Source organism: Apaloderma vittatum, unplaced genomic scaffold, assembly GCF_000703405.1.
Source record: "Apaloderma vittatum isolate BGI_N311 unplaced genomic scaffold, ASM70340v1 scaffold541, whole genome shotgun sequence".
Taxonomy (NCBI): Eukaryota; Metazoa; Chordata; class Aves; order Trogoniformes; family Trogonidae; genus Apaloderma; species Apaloderma vittatum.
Genome location: NW_009698311.1, coordinates 54,494 through 71,635, shown reverse-complemented (window position 1 = coordinate 71,635; position 17,142 = coordinate 54,494). Strand labels below are relative to the sequence as shown.

At 40.4% G+C, this 17,142-nt stretch overlaps 1 protein-coding gene across 1 annotated transcript in view; it reads left to right on the top strand.

Moving 5' to 3' along the window:
- Positions 1–408: 408 nt before the first annotated feature.
- The window catches only part of LOC104280333 (cGMP-inhibited 3',5'-cyclic phosphodiesterase A-like), a gene marked incomplete at its 3' end in the record, with an annotated part of 70,351 nt that continues 53,617 nt past the window's right edge, over positions 409–17,142 (top strand). The window contains exon 1 of the mRNA XM_009877950.1: positions 409–456. Within this exon, the coding sequence (XP_009876252.1) occupies positions 409–456 (48 nt within the window). The remainder of the gene's footprint in view (positions 457–17,142) is intronic.

Sequence of the window (17,142 nt, the reverse complement as noted above, 5' to 3'; positions counted from 1 at the left end):
TAGCTTTCATGCCTGGTATAAAACATACATTGCTGTTTAATCAGATGTCCCCTATTTGTTTGGTTTTTCTAATCTCCTTGTTGATATATCAGCTCCTCTTTTGGCAGATCAGTATTAAATATTTGGCTAAAGCTGGATTTATGGCAGTGGGAATTCCATTGGCATGAACAGAGTTGTGGTGCTGGATGTTGTTTTGGCTCTGAATGTAAAGGGACAGAGTTACATAGTAACAACTCCCAATTCCTCTCACTCTCCTTATGAAGCAAAATATTGTGTGAAATAAATAGTAAAAGCAAACCTGTTTTCTTTCAAAGAAAATGTGTAATGGATATAAAAGTGTGAATGTTTTAATTAATGCTGATGAGTGCAATTTCACACCTACCCATGCTTTTCTTTGTTTTTCAGCTCATGGGGCATTCTGAATGGGATCACAAACGAGGACCCAGAGGCTCACAGGTCAGTTGCTCGTATTTTGTGTTTGGTTTTTGGCTTTTTGTAGGTTTGAGATATTCAAGCAAGTTTTCCATCTTATTTCCATCTAGATTGTCAAAGTTGTTAATTTTGCTAATGTTTACAGGATTGACCCAATGGAAAAAAACCATAAAACCATGACAGCTTTCATTAATATAATTTTTGAGCAATAATCCAAACAGTTTATCCAGGCAGAGCTGAGTAATGCAGCAGAAAATTTCTTTCAGTAGCAGAAAGATGGATTAGATGTATTGGGAAAGTGTTTCTTACTCATCTGTCTCCATTAGGATATCAAAGGAATGTGATTTCAAGTAATGTGTGTATGTTTTGTGAGGTTTGGGGTTTTGAGCTTGACAAACTTGTAGGACGTTGATGGCCCTCTCACCTAGTTCGATAAAAAAGGCTTAGAGTTAGAACTATGTAGGGAGACACAGGAAAGCCATGTGTAGCTACTGCTTTGCTCTTGACACGTCACTGAGGGGAAGTTATAGTAGTAACGTTACTGACATCAGTTTCTGCAAAGAAGACATTGCTACAAATATTGATGTAGAGGAATTGTCCTCCTTGGATAAAGCACCTGATGTTGAAATTACTTAAATACATTATTAGAGCTCCAGTATTTTAGAATTGCTTTTCCTTCAGATGGAAGGGTTTTTACATGAATAAGAGCATCTGTGTCTAAATTGGTAATAAACAAGCTCTGCTGCTGTAAAGCTACATGTTTGCAACCTTAATCTCAGTAGAGTAGTTCCTAGCCTAACCTTGATAATGCCCCTTACAAAAATCACTAGAGTACCTCCCTTTTTAAGGAGAAAATATATGATAATCAGGAGACTGCTACTTATTATAATATGCAAGATTTACTATTTTATAATGTAAAATTAATTTATTAATTTTTTACCCTTATTGTTGAAGAATCCTACTGGATTTTTTTTCCCCTGAAATTTTCTAAGCTTCAGTCTTGCATCTTATTTCAAAACCATCTTGAAATTTGCAGGAAATTCAGTATTCCATTGCCCATTTTAAGATGGATTGCAGGTTTTGTTTTCAGATCAATCTGTCATTTCAAAAAGGTTAAAAAACCAACCAAACAAGCAAAACCCCACCAAAACAGAAAGCAAACTAGTTTTCTGTGGAAACTGAGGAATTTCAGAAATCAGGGAAATCCTATCCAGTAAGGTGAGAACTGTTCAGTCCGTAATCCTTCCAGCTTCATCTGGCATGGTAGTCAATCATGTTGTGTTATTCTGGTCCAAAGAGTGGAAGGTAAATTGGACTTCTCTGAAGTTCAGGGGAAGGCAGTCACTCAAAGGACTCAAAGGTGACTTAGACTTGCTAAACTTTTCTAGCGTTATCACATAGCTTCATCTAATATTTGTATGCATCTAGCAATATGAGTAGTCTGTTGCATGCTCTGAACCATCTTCTATAGTACTAACACTTTACCTGTGACAGCAAAATATTTAGGAACTGCTGACAGGAGTGCATATCAACTCTGCACCAGTGTTGCATCAGAGGCAGAGGGCTGAGACCTGTTGAAGTCCTCATGCCTGATACATCCTGCTGGCTATGTGCCCACAAGCTTTCAAGGGTTTCTTTTGTTGTCAGCTAGACATTTTTGAAGGTTTACAGCTAGCCAGTAAGAAACATTAGAGAGAGGGATTTAGGTAGAAGGTAAGTGGAATCAATCTGATGGAATTAAAAATAAAAGGTAAGGCAGGTCAAGCCGACTATCAAAAATGTATCTTGATGCAGGAAATTGTATCTTGGCTGTTAAACAGATCTCTCTTGAGTTTTCTGAAAAAGTGAATTCCCGCAATGAAATAGTTACCAGGGATTTTTTTTTTAATTATTTGTTCTCATGAGCCTATGGTTTCCTCCTATATTGCCTGGTTTCTCTATCCGTCCCTTCCTGAGGATAAGGAGGACTTGCTTGACATGGCCTAGTTTTAAAGGAAGAGGTCTCATGGGCATTAACTCACTTGCTGAAAATGCCAATCTACATATTAAGTGCAAGTAAAACTGTGTGTTGTTTACTGTTAGAGAAGGTTGTACTTGGGCAAAATGAAATAACTGGCTACTAAACACACAGATGAAATTCTCTGGGTTTCAGTAGAGGCTAAGGAGGTAATTGTGAGAAGATTATATAAATTTTGAAATTCTTCCTGTCTTTGTTTCTTCCTTGCATGATGTTTTTAGATACTCCACCACCATTTTGTATTTAAAAAAAAAAAAAAAAAGGTTGAGGAGTTCAGTGGAATTCTCTGCGGGTCAACCTTCAGTTGTTTGAATCTCTCCTGAAGAATAGTATTGAATATTATGTTTATTAAAAACATTATTCTAGAAAATTCTATATCAGATTTTCATTTAGAAGGCTCCCACTGATTATTTTTTCCCTTAGGCAGAATGTCTTTTGTTTTTTTAACAAAATAAGCAAAAGATACTTCAAGCTCAAAAGTGCATTTCTTCAAAACAGGATAAAATCTATATATGTAGGATTTCCTTGACAAAAAAAGTGAGATGTTTCCTTTTAAATCCATCTAAAAAGAAGTGCATAATCATTTTAATCCTGTAAGCACTCTCTTTATTTGGTTTTGGCTGTGTATAGGTGTTCTGCAAAGCTTGTTGAAAGCTACTTGTTATAAACTTGGAAGAACCTTGTAAATCTACCAATCATTATGTACCATAGAAATGTTAAAAGATCTTGAATAGAGTGGGAAAATGACTCAAGTTCTCTGATTGCTGTGTGGTATCCTAGTACCCAGTCACAAGAAGGAAGGAAGTTTCATTGGTGGAAGAAAATGAGCCTCAGTTATCCCACTGTAGCTGCAGACTCTCTCTTTTACATGGATTTGAAAACTGTCTTTGACATAAATAATGTTGAACCTAATTTAATTAGTTCCTTGAAAGGTTAGGAGAAATTTAGGAGGTTCTGATTTTTGCATGTAATATAAAAGACCAGGTTTATCCTTTTGTGATTCGGTTCCTTCAAGTCTAACACATCAGATGTTTAAGGATGGACTGGCAATTGTCTTCAGGATCTGCCACGGGGTTGCCTATGGTCTTTCACAAAGTCTGTGGGACTTTCCTCCTGCAGAGAAATGGGACTTGGGAGGAGAGGTCTCTCCTGCGCTGCTCTGGCAAGCGGCAAGAGGGAAGGTCAGGGTTTAGGGGTTATGTGGTTTGGAGCCAAATTATTAGTCTTCTATGATATTTTAATTCTTACAGAGTAAAGTGAAGAAAGTGGAAAGATGTATCTTAGCAAGCTACCTGCTTGTGTGAATGTTAATAACGTTGCTTAGGAGAAAAGGAAGTGAAACCACTGGCTTACCGTAATATAAAACTAAAATCCACATATAAACTCATAAAATTATTCTACCAAGACTCATTAAACAAAACTTTAACTACGTTAAGATTTTTTCTAAGAACTAGTAGCTTTTTTTATGGTATGTGTTGACACATGAGAGGAAACTACTACAGTGCATGTCATACTTCTTAATGACCCACTTGGAAAATATGTTCTTTTTCTGCATGTGGGAGTTAAATGCAAAGTGATGTAGCAACAGGTAGTGATGGATGTCAGATTAAATACACTGAGGCTTATGGGAATTTCTGTTTCCAGGAGTTTGTAAACGGGACAAATAAAAAGCTGTCATCACAATGCTTAACTTGCTCCCAACTTCCACACCAACACATATATGTATATTGCGTGTATGTGTTCATGTTGTAGGATTCCTTTTCTTATACAATAATTATACTAAGGCTGCTATAATTAGATTGAAATATAGGTTGCTTTACAAACAGCAGTGTGTTCCTACCTACATCTTTCTTTTTTTCTATTCCCTCTGTTTTTTGATCTCTGAAAATTACACTTCCTGCTGTAAATGCTTCATGCAGAGAGCTTGCTCTCTGGATTTGAAATCATGCAGACAGTGCAAAGTGAATTTCATTATGTTCCGTGCTAAATTTTTAGAATTAATGCAGTTGAGGATTTAGGCATGAAACTTCAAAACTGAACTCAGAGTTAAAGAAATTCCAAAATATTTAGGAATGTTTAACCCACCTAAAGAAATCTTTCACTCAAATATGTACACATGCAATCTATAAAACCACTTCATTTCATTCATGTGAGGGGAAAATATTCAGACCCATTTCTAATAGCAGTACATGCTATAAGAAAATGTGGCTAGCAAAATTAATCCTTGGCATATTAAGCCTCTGCAGAAAAAATATGCAAACTGTATTTTAATTATTTCACTAAAACGTAACACTTGATACTTCTAAGATATTTCATGTGAGACCCACAGCACGCTCTGTGTGCACGGTTTTTGAAGGGACCTTGAATGTGTGGGAGTTATTTGTTGCTCTGTCATCAAGACTTGTTTGGCTTGCCGAAGGTGTAGGCGTAGCCCCCGGAGTCAGTGGAAACGAGCAATCATTCCTCCAGCATTATAAAAGGATGATAATTGGGAGGGAAACACAGAGGTCCAGTGTTTTTAATTCTCTTTAAATATAAAAGCTCTCCATTATATATCTGAGGTGCTGCATTTTACCCCTCCAGTTCCTAAGCAACAGCTATTTTCAGATTGAGTGCGTCTGGTGTTGTCTACCTACTTCAGGCTTTTGCGAGGTAATTTGTCAGTGAAAGCTAAGCTTTTCACTATCTCGCCCGATTCCCTTTGTCGTGGTACTACAAGGCAACAGACGTTTTAGCAAAGCAGGAGAAGCTTGGATGTAACCAGTCTCAACCTTGCAACTCACAAAAACTTGTGTACATCGGGGAGCTCTGCCATCTACAGCAATGAAGCACGGGAGTCAGAAGTAAGGTCCTTGACACTGGTTTGGGAGAAGCCTTTTTCTCAAGTGTGGAAAAATCTCTAGAGCAGATCTAAAATCATGAGCCGGAAATCTCTGTACTTGCTGAAGCGTAGATGGGAGTCCATTCCCGCTACTGACCAGGTACTGTGCTCTGGTGAATCTGTCATGTCTCTGTCTTCCATCCCAGTGCCACTGTGAAGAGATTTGTGGTGATTTCATGGTAGTGGCTAGGGTCTTCTGCATACAGTGAGAACCAGCTGATCATGACTTGTCATTTCCATGTTGAAAAGTGCAAAATATCGGTAAAGCTGATTTTGCAGGAGCGTGTACTTGTGAATGTGGAGGTGCCATGACAGCCCACTAATGCAGATTTGTTTAACCGGCAGAATCTTCCTGTGTCAAAAGTGAGACTAGAGAAGGATTTTAAACTGAGTGGCTAAGGAAAAGTGTATGTCTTTGTTGCATTTCATACTGTACATGTATGTATATATGTATGAAATCACTGGTTACAAATAGGTATAATGCATTGGCAGATCCTTAGCTTTTTCAGCATCGTCTCGGCTGATGCATCATTTCAAAGACATGAACAGGGATGAGAGTAAAGCAGATGTAAACAGTACAGACCAGATGTAGTGTAAAGCTTGTGGTATGCTGTTTGGAGCAAGCATCATCACCATAAGTAGGACTATATGATGAATGGGAGTATGATTAGTACATTTTCTGCTTATTACTCAAGGATTCTGTGAAATTTTTTTCAATGTCTTACTAAAGACGTTAGAAGAAATAATTCTAGAAATAGTGTTGAAAGAAAAGTGGAGGTAGTAGCTTATTAAATGCTTCAACTCAGTTTTCTGTTTATGAAGCAGTTGACTATGAAGGGATGCCTTTGTCAGTGGGAAAGAGGCAATTTTGGAGAAAGTTCTTCAACAGAAAAAGGATGGAGTACAGAAATAGTTCCCAGTTTTTGAGAAGGATCCCCCTGTACACTTTTCATTGAGAGGGAGGAGGGAAGAGCAGATTACATGCCATATTTTACAGAGTTGTAGATTTTAAAGCCGGCTCAGACCATAGGACAATATGGCTTTTAAATATATTCAATCTTAATTTAAAGACTTCAGGTCAATAGTAATCCACTCTGTTGTCTGATTTTTAAAATGTCTTTGTTTAACATAATGCCTTCTTGTTTGAGATTGTCTAATTTATATCTTCCACTATACCAATTTACTATTGCTTTGAATGCCAAATTTAAAAAACACCTTTCAGATTATTCTTTTTCCTGAAGAGATACCTAGATAATTATTCTAATTTGGTTTTCTATCATTTAAACTAGCTGAAATACAAAATTTCAAAGCAATCTGATTCTCTGGTAATTCACAATAAAAAATTCACAATAAAAAAAGGCACTGTTGATGAATACAATTTCATTATATTGAAATCAAATGGAATTGATCCAGTTCAATCAGGCATTCTTCAATCTCCTAGTAAAAGAGGGGTAAATAAATGCTCTGTTATGAAGTGAGTCATTTGTCATCTTGCTCCTGTTAAGAAGATGCAGAGACACTAATGTTGTTTCAAAGGAAAGCTGTATTTCAGTCTCACCTTTCCAGTGTTTTATTTTTGTTTTAATCACTCCAACCCTGATGCTGCATGGCCTCATACCGTATTACAATATCATGTATCCGGAAAAATAAGCATTCCTTTACCTAGGTGTGAGGTGTGCTTGACTGCACTGAGCTGTGTATCCTTTCTGTTGTCAGCCTCTCAACACCTCTGGAGAGTTTTAAGAGAAAAAGCAGTTTCCCTGACCTGTCTATCTCTTTGGAGAAATGAGACTCAGCAAGTAGATATGTAGATGGAGTTGACCTGGGCATAGCGAGAATCCTTACGGATTGTTTGAGGGTAAAGTAAGGGAGGAAAGATGATGTTCAGCTTCAAACATGTAGATATTTCTTTGGCTGTTCATACTGCTCCTTACGCTGGTTGGCACAGGTGGAATAGGGCTGCTCTGCTCGCCACCTCTGGATGTGTTCAAGTGTCGTTTACATGTGGTGTTGGGTGATATGGTTTAGGGGTGAACTTGTAGTGTAGGGTTAATGGTTGGACTCGATGGTCCCAAGGGTCTTTTCCAACCTGAATTGTTCTATGGTTCTATGATTCTCCCCCTTGCTTGGTAGTGCCTCATAGAAAAATGCAGGTGTGCAAAGTGACAACGACTAAAAGGCAACTTCTTGAGCATTTTAGGATGATCCTGTTCATGCAGTTACTGTATAAAAATAATTGTTCTACTCTTCGGTGCAAATTCATTATTTAGTCCTTGAAGGAATGCACTAGCTTACTATGTTCCAGGCTAACCTTGAGGAAATGATACTATTTTGATAGTTAAGTAGTAACATTGTAGGTTATTTCTCTATTCAGAGGAGATTAAAGATATTTATGTTTACTAATGACAGAACCTCTCCAAACTAGTTTACTGTATTACTACTATTTATTTTTTTAAAGACTAAAGGAAGGAAATAAAGTGGAAGTCTGAAAGTGGGACTTCTGGCTCAGTCTTGTTTCTAGTTTAAAATACTATGGCAGGTTTGACTTTTACAGGCATGGGAGCTGTAAGTCCACAGTGAGCTCTGATACTCTGTTTGAACATACTTTCTATCTTTTAAAAGCCATTGAGTGATTTTTATTCCTCCTCTTACATACTTTACATCAAATGAAACAAAACCTAGAACTATTTAGGCAAAGGTGAGCAGGCTGAGAATTAAGGGTAGAGAAAATACAAGAGTAGTTATGATGGCTGTAGACAGTATTGGGGGGATGTTATATAATTTTATATTTTATTTTTTGAGGATCATCTATGCTCACAGACATGGCATCACAGAAGTCTCCATGGTTTCCAGGGTCTGGTATGACAAGAGAATTTTTTGGTTGGTTGTTGGCTTTCTGTGTGTGAACAAGAGTGAGGAAAGTGGGTTTGTCTGTGAACCCTGAGTTAGATCTTTTTAGTTTTGGTTGATGAGAAATTTCTTATCTAGCTGTACGTTTTTGTATGTGGAAGAGCTCTATCCTGTGGGCGTTTGGCATGGGTAAATTCAAGCAAAAAGGTGAGGAATTATATTTTAAGTATTAGCCTCTGTTCAACAAACTGTAGTATCTCTTAGTGCTTGAATCTCGAATGTCTTTATATTTCTCAGTAATTTCAGAAAAACCTACCTTTATAAATCTAAGGAAATAATTTATGAATGGTTTTCTTTCTTGTCCATCCAGCAGTTTGGATTGCCTGAAGGTCTTTCTTGAAGTTTCAGTACAGGTTTGGGAGGTAAATTCTCAGTTGGTTTTATTTGGTGTATGTGCCTCAGGATCTTGTTTCTTGGACTGATCCTAATTTTTTATCCCTGGTAGCTGCAACTGAGAATGATTTCACTGAATGGATATGCATTTAAAATGCTGTGGTAGCCAAATGAGCCAAAGGTGATGAGGTGTTAAATATTTGCTGTAAGGGTGTTGAGTATTTCCCTCTGCCTGAAATTCCCTGTAGATGAGCGTTATGAGACTATGAGCCATAGTCTTTGAGCATAAGTTCTATTTGATACCAGTCCTAAGACAGGAAAAACCTTCACATCGTAGCCCATGATGAAAACTTCTAATTGTTTGTTGATGACTGTGAATTTAAAAACAGGAACTAGTTAGCTCAGTGGTTTGAGTGTGGTGCTGACAACAATGACAACGCTGTGGTCGCGGGTTTGATTCCCGCTTGGTCCCCATGTGTTGCCTGGTCTAGTCGAGAGGTGGCGTCACTGCCCATGACAAGGAGGTTGGACTAGATGATCTCTAAGGTCCATTCCAGCCTAGGCCATTCTATGATAATATAAAAGCCAAATAACTCAATAATTGATATACATATTTATGTATAGTTTGTTTACAGGAATGTACTGTGCAGGTAAATAAATGCATCAGTAATATTTCCTTAGCTAGAAATGCGTGCTTATAGCAACGTAAAAAATGATAATGCCTTCTGTACCATTAAGTCATCAGTTTAGATTTGGATGAATTTGTGTAAATCCCATGAAGTGATGTCTCTCATACCTGCCAGTGATTTACAGCACAGACATGCCTAAGGGAGTTTGCATGTATGGTGCAATATCCTATTCCTTACCACTGATCCAGTAGAGAGCAGAGACTTATAGCCTACAAGCTATGCAGGATGCTAAACAGCAAATAAACTGATCCAAACATGACTTCAGTCATAACCCTGTGAGATGATAGATAGAAGATTTTTCTGAAGGAGACCTTGGTATAACATTCCATTATGCAGCCACCATGTTTTCAGGTATGAAGTAATTCTGGTGGAGTAAAGCTATTGTAAAGAAGTGGAAGAGGTTGACTTTGTCAGAGTTGAGAAGTGTTTTCACTTTTTTTTCCCCTCTTTTTTTTTTTTAAATAAATAATGTCTCACTCAGCCACAGACCATTTTGCTAGTTACATCTTCCTTTTCTGCTCTGAATTGTCCTCACTCATAACCCCTACACATTCACGAGGATGGATACATCATATCTGATATCTCTATGAGAAAGCTGGAGCCCCTGTTCTTTATTTTTCTTTCAACCGTCCATTAAGTTCAGACTTTTCTCTGCTGCCCCTGCATCCAGCAGCATGGCACTGCTGATGATCTTTGGCCAGAGCCAGCTTCCCTAGGAAGATCATAGAATCATAGAATGGCATGGGCTGGAAGGGACCTTAGAGATCATCTAGTCCAACCTTCCTGTTATGGACAGGGAATCATAGAATGTGTTGGGCTGGAAGGGACCTTTAAAGGTCACCTAGTCCACCTCTCCTGCAATGAGCAGGACATCTTTAACTAGATCTGGTTGCTCAGAGTCCCATCGAGCCTGACCTTGAATGCCTCCCGGAATGGAGCCTCCATCACCTCTCTGGGCAATTTGTCCCAGTGTTTTACCACACTCATAGTAAATAACTCTTTCCTAGAAGCACAAGCCTCTGCAGGACACCAGTTCTTACATCTCAGCAGCAGGCACAAATGTATCAGTATGGGTGTTTGTATAGGGGAGGGCTATGGTGGAGGCTGGCTTAGAGGCAGGATAGTATCGGGGACCTGGATGAAAACCTTCAGTGCAGCAAGGATTCTTGCTCCATGCCTCCTTTCTTTACAAAGATCGTGCAGCTCTTCATAGAGAAGCAGATGAAACAATGGTTATGGGTGAGGAGACCTAGGAGCAGCTGCTGTAGGGACTGTGTAGGTCTCCCTGGCTCACAGTTTGCCTAATCATAGAATCACAGAACAATTCAGGTTGGAAAAGACCCTTGGGATCATCGAGTCCAACCATAGGCCCTATACTACAAGTTCACCCCTAAACCATATCACCCAACATCCCATCTAAACGACACTTGAACACATCCAGGGATGGTGACTCCACCACCTCCCTAGGCAGTCTATTCCAGTGACTGACAACTCTTCTTCCTAATGTCCAGCCTAAACTTGCCCTGTTGCAACTTGCTACCATTCCCCCTGGTTCTGTCCCTAATTCCCTGTGAGAAGACACCAGCACCAATCTCTCTACAATGTCCTTTCAAGTAATTGTAGAGCATGATGAGATCCCCCCTCAGCCTCCTCTTCATCAAACTGAACAGACCCAGCTCCCTCAATCGCTCCTCATAAGATCTATTCTCCAGGCCCTTCACCTTGCCTAAGGATTAGGAAAATGTGCCCTGCAGCCAGGGTCAGCTGGAGCCAAGAAGTTCCACTTCCTTTCAAGTGCCCGTGCCTCGTGGGTCATACCTAGTTATTTCTTTTGTACAACCTGTCTCTCAGGCAGGCTATGGCATGTGATGGGAGCCGTGCTCACCATGACACCAACACCACCACAACACGTGGTCTCTTGAGGAGGTTTCAGTGGCAGCAGATTGATAAACATACACAACCCTGGAGAGGTGATGCAAGCCAGGGCAGAGGTAACGTACTACTTTGTCTCATTGCATTTATTTAAGCGTGTGCACCAGCAGTCAGTCAGATGGAGGTGCAGGAGCAGCAGTGTGAGTGACCACAGAAGCTCAGCAGAAGCCCCCAGCTCCCTTTGTGTCTCATCCAAATCCATGTATCCAGGTGTTAGAGCCTTTTCAGTCACAGCTCATCTCCCCACGTTCACATTAGAAAGGCCCACAGGGAATACATGCCTGAAGCATTTCTGGGACATGTCACAACAGTGATCCTTCTGTATAACCCAATTCTTCTTACTATACCTGAAAACATTTTTTTAATGAAAGTTTCCTATTAAGTATGTTTTTGTGGTTTTCCACAGTTATTCATTGTTAATAAAACCTTACTTTATGCTTTCATTCAGCAGACAAATTTTCAAAGCTTTAGTGGCAGACCAGAGATTTGTAGAGTTTGGGGTGTTATGAAAAGGTGGCCTCATGGGAGGGTTGTGGGTTGGCTGGAATATGGAGCTGGGGCTGGGGGAGGAGAGTTGCTTTTGCACGGTAGGAACGGTGCAGAAAACTGAGATTGGGAACTCATCTATAAAATACTTATTTGCACTTCAGTGCAGCAAATGAATAATATAATGCAGAAAGCTATCTCAAAGAAGTAATCTGCCTCAGATCTGACCTTCCTTCTTCTCTTAGAAATGAGAAGTTGATGTACAGGTAGTAGCTGCCAGTGTGGGACCATTTCTCTTTGTCCTCTAGGCTTTCTACCCTGCTGCTTTAATGAACGTGGGGGAGGAAAACAGGGTGCTAATGAGCTTGGCACCTGAAAGACACTGCTCTTGCTTGCTGATGTACCACCACCACTAATCAGGAGATGGCTGGAGAGGTTCTGCAAGCAGTCAGGATTGTCAGAATGTGCATTTAGGCCATGGAACCAATGTTTCCAAAGTGCGACAGAGACTAGTTCATTTCAGAAGGATCAGCACCAGAAATATATTTGTCATCTTGCATGGCTTTCACCAGGCGAGAGCTGGGGCATGGAATCTCAGCACCATATATCCTTCCATGCTGGCAAATGGCAATAAAATGTCCATAATGATTCACAAGAGCCTGAACTGTAGAGAAGTGGCAGTAAGTGTTGATGTAGACCTGTGAGAGGCTAGAAGCCAGCAGGATAAAAAGCAAGTTTTTTCATCCTAGTAGTTGTGACACAGCTGTTAACAGGCAAACCTCCTTCAACCTCCCATATCCATCACTTGCAGGATGGAGAAAAGCCTTTTAGATGGTGTCAGCCACTCAGTGAATCACCTTCCCTGTCGACTTTTCTACCTCAAAATGCTTGGCAGTGGGACAGGAGTGGATTAGATGCTTGATAATGACAGCCTTCTTAAGACTCGTTCGCTCTGTCATGTCAATATTCCTCACAGATAAGCAGCTCAACAACAGATTTCCAGAAATGCTGCCTTTCTTCGTGAAAACCTTTCTCTACTGTTAATCTTCCCAGGTTTGTGATGCAAGTCTTGCTGTTTGTGATGCAAGTCTTGCTTCTAGGGAGGCAATCCAGTTGTGTGAAATAGAACAGAAACTGCTGATGATACTCAACTTCGATCATATTTTACTTTATTTAGTTAGTGAACTTGTGTTCCAGTTCAGGAAGTCCGCAATGTGTAGGATAGTAGCCATGCAGCAGTTCAGTGCATTTTGGAAAATTAAATGATTCCTTCAAGTAGCGTGTTAAGAGAATAAGCAGTTAGGCACACTGACATTTGACAAAGTGTTCTGAAAAGCAGAGGTAGTGGAAGAAGCTGATACATTGTCTTTTTTAACCCAAGCATTGCTTTAGGTGGGTGAGTGCATATCCACTTTGGTGGTGAAGATACTAGATTGACTGTGGCAATTGAATTGAGAGGGCGAGATTGTGAACTCTCATCCTTTGGAGCGGAGGAAGCAGATCTTTTTCTGCCTGGGTTGATTAGATTCCTGAATTACCCCTTAATCTTCCTGCATTTCTCTAATCACCACAGTGTATCTTCCTGGTCTAGCAGTTTTCACAATTTTTATTTGTTCGTTTTCAGATCCCTGGTTTTTATACAAAGTTTACTTGGCTACAGCTTGTATTTCCTGGTTGCTTCTTTATAAATTCCTTTGAAGTAGTTCAGAGGCTTATGGTCTTCAAGTTAAAAACATCATTTAAGAGATTTTGTTCCTGTGCACTTTTTTAGTTTTCCAGTTGCAAACTTAGAAAAAATGCTTAGGGCATCAGTTATACTTGTTTGCTGGATTTAGGGGGATTTGGACTGTATTGGCATCTGATGGTTAAAGTTGCTAGTTACCTTTAAGTTCCCATAGAGAAACTTGCAGATTTACTCTGCTGAAATTTTAAGTCCTCTGCTTTAGCACAAGCTAAAGCTATCTGCAGGTTTTCAGATTTCAAGGACTTCCAGTTGCCAAAATTTGGGCATCCATATGCCAATCTCTGAAACAAAACTACACCGAGAATGTTCTGAGTCCAGAGTGGTGCACCTCAGGGAAGTTAGTTGTTAATGATAAGTAAAAGAGTGTCCCTTAGTCTTCTGGAAATGGCTATGCTGAATAAAATTTTCCAAATACAGGCTAACAACTGCAAGGGGAAACATCAACACAGATGTTTAAAGTTTTGCAGAAGTATAAGCAGCTGAAAACAGGGTTTTATGATGCTAAGCTGTGGCCACCGTGATAATGGGTGATATAGCTGTCTTCCTTTAATGAAAAAAGCCCACATCAGTCATGTTAAAATTATGTAACACTGTGGCTTTTGTGATGATAAAAGACTACATTTTGGCTCCTAGCACCTATTAAAAGCTGAGAGTTGTGCGACAAGTGTTCTTCTCATTTCCAAAAACACCTTAAATTTCATTTATTAGTATGTGTGTTTCAGGTATTTGTCACCTTCCCAAACGAATTGTTGAACACAAAAATTAGACATTTTTTACTTCCTTTTTTCCCTGAGATGAACCCAATTATGGAATGAACATGATTAATGTACCTAATTTTTTACTGTGCAGTGATTATGCCTAGTCTTCAGCCAGGATGCTTCCACCAGTATGTTAATAGTAGTATTGCTAGGGGATGTGGGCTGCTCTAACCTTCCTTACAGTTTCCTAATAACACTAGTGTTGGAAGATAGTTGCAGTAATAAGGTCAAAATGAACTGACTGATTTCACTCTGTAATGGAAACTTTGGTTTAAAAGCATTTTTATTAATCCTGCTTTAATATTTTTTTCCCTGTGCTTTGTCTCCATACTGGGGAAGACATGTATGCTGTAATTGGTGCTCTCTGGGATAGTTTTAAAGAATAAATAAGTGAAAGTATTTCCTATTGTTCCTTCCTTACAAGAACACATGCTGAACTCTCTAGTAGCTCATTTTATGAGTTTCCCAGTGGAAAAGCTCACAGCTGATCGTCTCTGTTCTCAACAGCAGATGTTCTTTTTCTGCTTGACTTTAGTAGTAAGCCATAATTTTGTTCTGTGTCTGATGGATCAGTGTTCAAGATTTCAGAATGAATTATTGGAGCAACCTCCTGAGATTTTTGAATAAGCCAGAGCTGGAGTAAATCTTAAAGCCAAGTTACAAAAGGAGAAAATTTTATGTTGGATTGCATTTTACAGATCAAAGGTTCATTGTGTAATGGGTCTGCATTGCTCAATTTTCAATTCCTGAATAACCTTGAATGTTACAAGAACAGTGTGAATTCTTACAGGCCATAAAGGAAGTCTGGAGATTATCAGACCTGAATCTAGAGTTCATAGTTATTGAGTTATTGGGCTTTCTGCAGGACTTAAAAGGCTATGTGCTACGGTGAATAGCCAAGCCCGTAGGGGAGGAGTAGAGGCATCAGTTATCAAATGGAAAAAAAATTTTAAAAAGAAAAATTAGCACCAAAAAAAGTATCTTTATTATGACCTGGATAGTGGACAGAGTGCACCCTCACAAGTTTGCAGATGATACAGAACTGTCATGAGTGACTGCTATACCAGATGGTCGTGCTGCCATTCAGAGGGACCTTGACAGACTGAAGAAATGGGCCAAGAGGAGTCTTACAAAGCTCAACAGAGGGAAATACAAAGTCCTCCTGCACATGAGGAGAAATAACTGCAGACACCAGTACAGTCTAGGAACTGACTAGCAGGGGAATGGTTTGACAGGGAAGGACCTTGAGGGGTCATGGTGGATGCCAAGTTGAACATGAGTTATAGAATCATAGAACAGTTTTGGCTGAAAGAGACCTTCGAGATCATCGAGTCCAACCTTTGTCCCAGCCCTATCAACACCACTAAACCATGTCCCACATCCACTCGTCTATTAAACACCTCCAGGGATGGCGACTCAACCCCCTCCCTGGGCAGCCTGTTCCAATGGCTGATGACCCTTTCAGTAAAGAAATTCTTCCTGATATCCAACCTGAACCTCTCGTGGTGCAACTTAAGGCCATTTCCCCTTGTCCTATCACTCTTCACGAGGGAGAACAGACCAACCCCCGCCTCGCTACAACCTCCCTTCAGGAAGTTGTAGAGAGCAATGAGGTCTCCAGTCAGTCTCTCTTCTCTAGGCTTAACAGCCCCAGATCCCTCAGCCTTTCCTTGTAAGACTTATGTTCTAAACCCTTTACCAGCTTGGCAGCTGCCTCTGTACCTTCTCCAGCACCTCACTGTCCCTCTTGTAGTGAGGGGCCCAAAACTGGGCACAATACTTGAGGCGAGGCCTCACCAAAGCCAAGTACAGGGGAATGATCACCTCCCTGCTCCTGCTCACTACACTGTTCCTGATACAGGCCAGGATGCCATTGGCCTTCTTGGCCACCTGGGCACACTGCTGGCTCATGTTCAGCCAGCCATCTATTAACACTCCCAAATCCCTCTCTGCCTGGCAGCTCTCCAGCCACTCCTCCCCAAGCCTGTAGCGCTGCTGGGGGTTGTTGTGGCCGAAGTGGAGGACCTGGCATTTGGCCTTATTGAAACTCACGTGATTGGCCTTGGCCCAGCTATCCAGCCTGTCTAGATCCCTCTGTACAGCCTCCCTACCCTCGAGCAGATCAACACTTCCACCCAAATTGGTGGCCTGAAAAGGAGAAGGCTTGGGGGGACTTTGTCAAGGTGTACAATTTCTTGATGGGAAGGAGTAAAGGAGGTGACACAAGGCTCAGTGGTGCCCAGTGACTGGGAGGCAATTTAAAAATAAGAAAGAGCTCATTTACTGTGAGGGTGATGAGGTGCTGGAACAGGTTAACCGTAGAGGTTTCGGAGCCTTTGTGCTTTGTCCTGGGTTTAGCTAAAAATGCCAGCTGGATACAGTCCTGAGCAACCTGCTTTAGCTCACACTGCTTTGATCAGGGGACTTGAACTGGATCTCCCGAAGTCCCTTTCTACCCTCAGCCTTTCTGTGGTTCTGTGTCCCCTGTCATTGTGAAGGTAAGCTTCTGTGAGGCACTGTTTTTTCACTTCAATAGCAGGAGGTGGGTATTTTTTTCACTAAATTTGGCAGCTCAAAGCTGTGATCTGGTGCATTAATGCTCCTAGATGCTTGTCTCTGGCAGTATTCACTTATTTGCTGTTAAGCAGAATTGTCAAGTAGGTCCTGCTGAGAGTGTGGTGGCACAGAGCACCGTTCTGAGGCACTTGCAGAATATAATACACCAACTGGTGTCCTTCTCATGTCTGGTTGATGTCGGCAAAATGGTTGAAGAAGTCCTGAGAGAAGAACTACTAATTCTTTGCAGCTCACAGAGAGAGAGTGTGGGATAGAGTGATAGTGATCCTAATCTCTTTGTTGAGGTATGGAAGCAGAAGATGAGCTTGTTCAGTTATAAAGACCCACCCTCTACCATCCCCATCTAGTAGCTGGAAGACACATGGCAGTAGCAGATGTTTGCC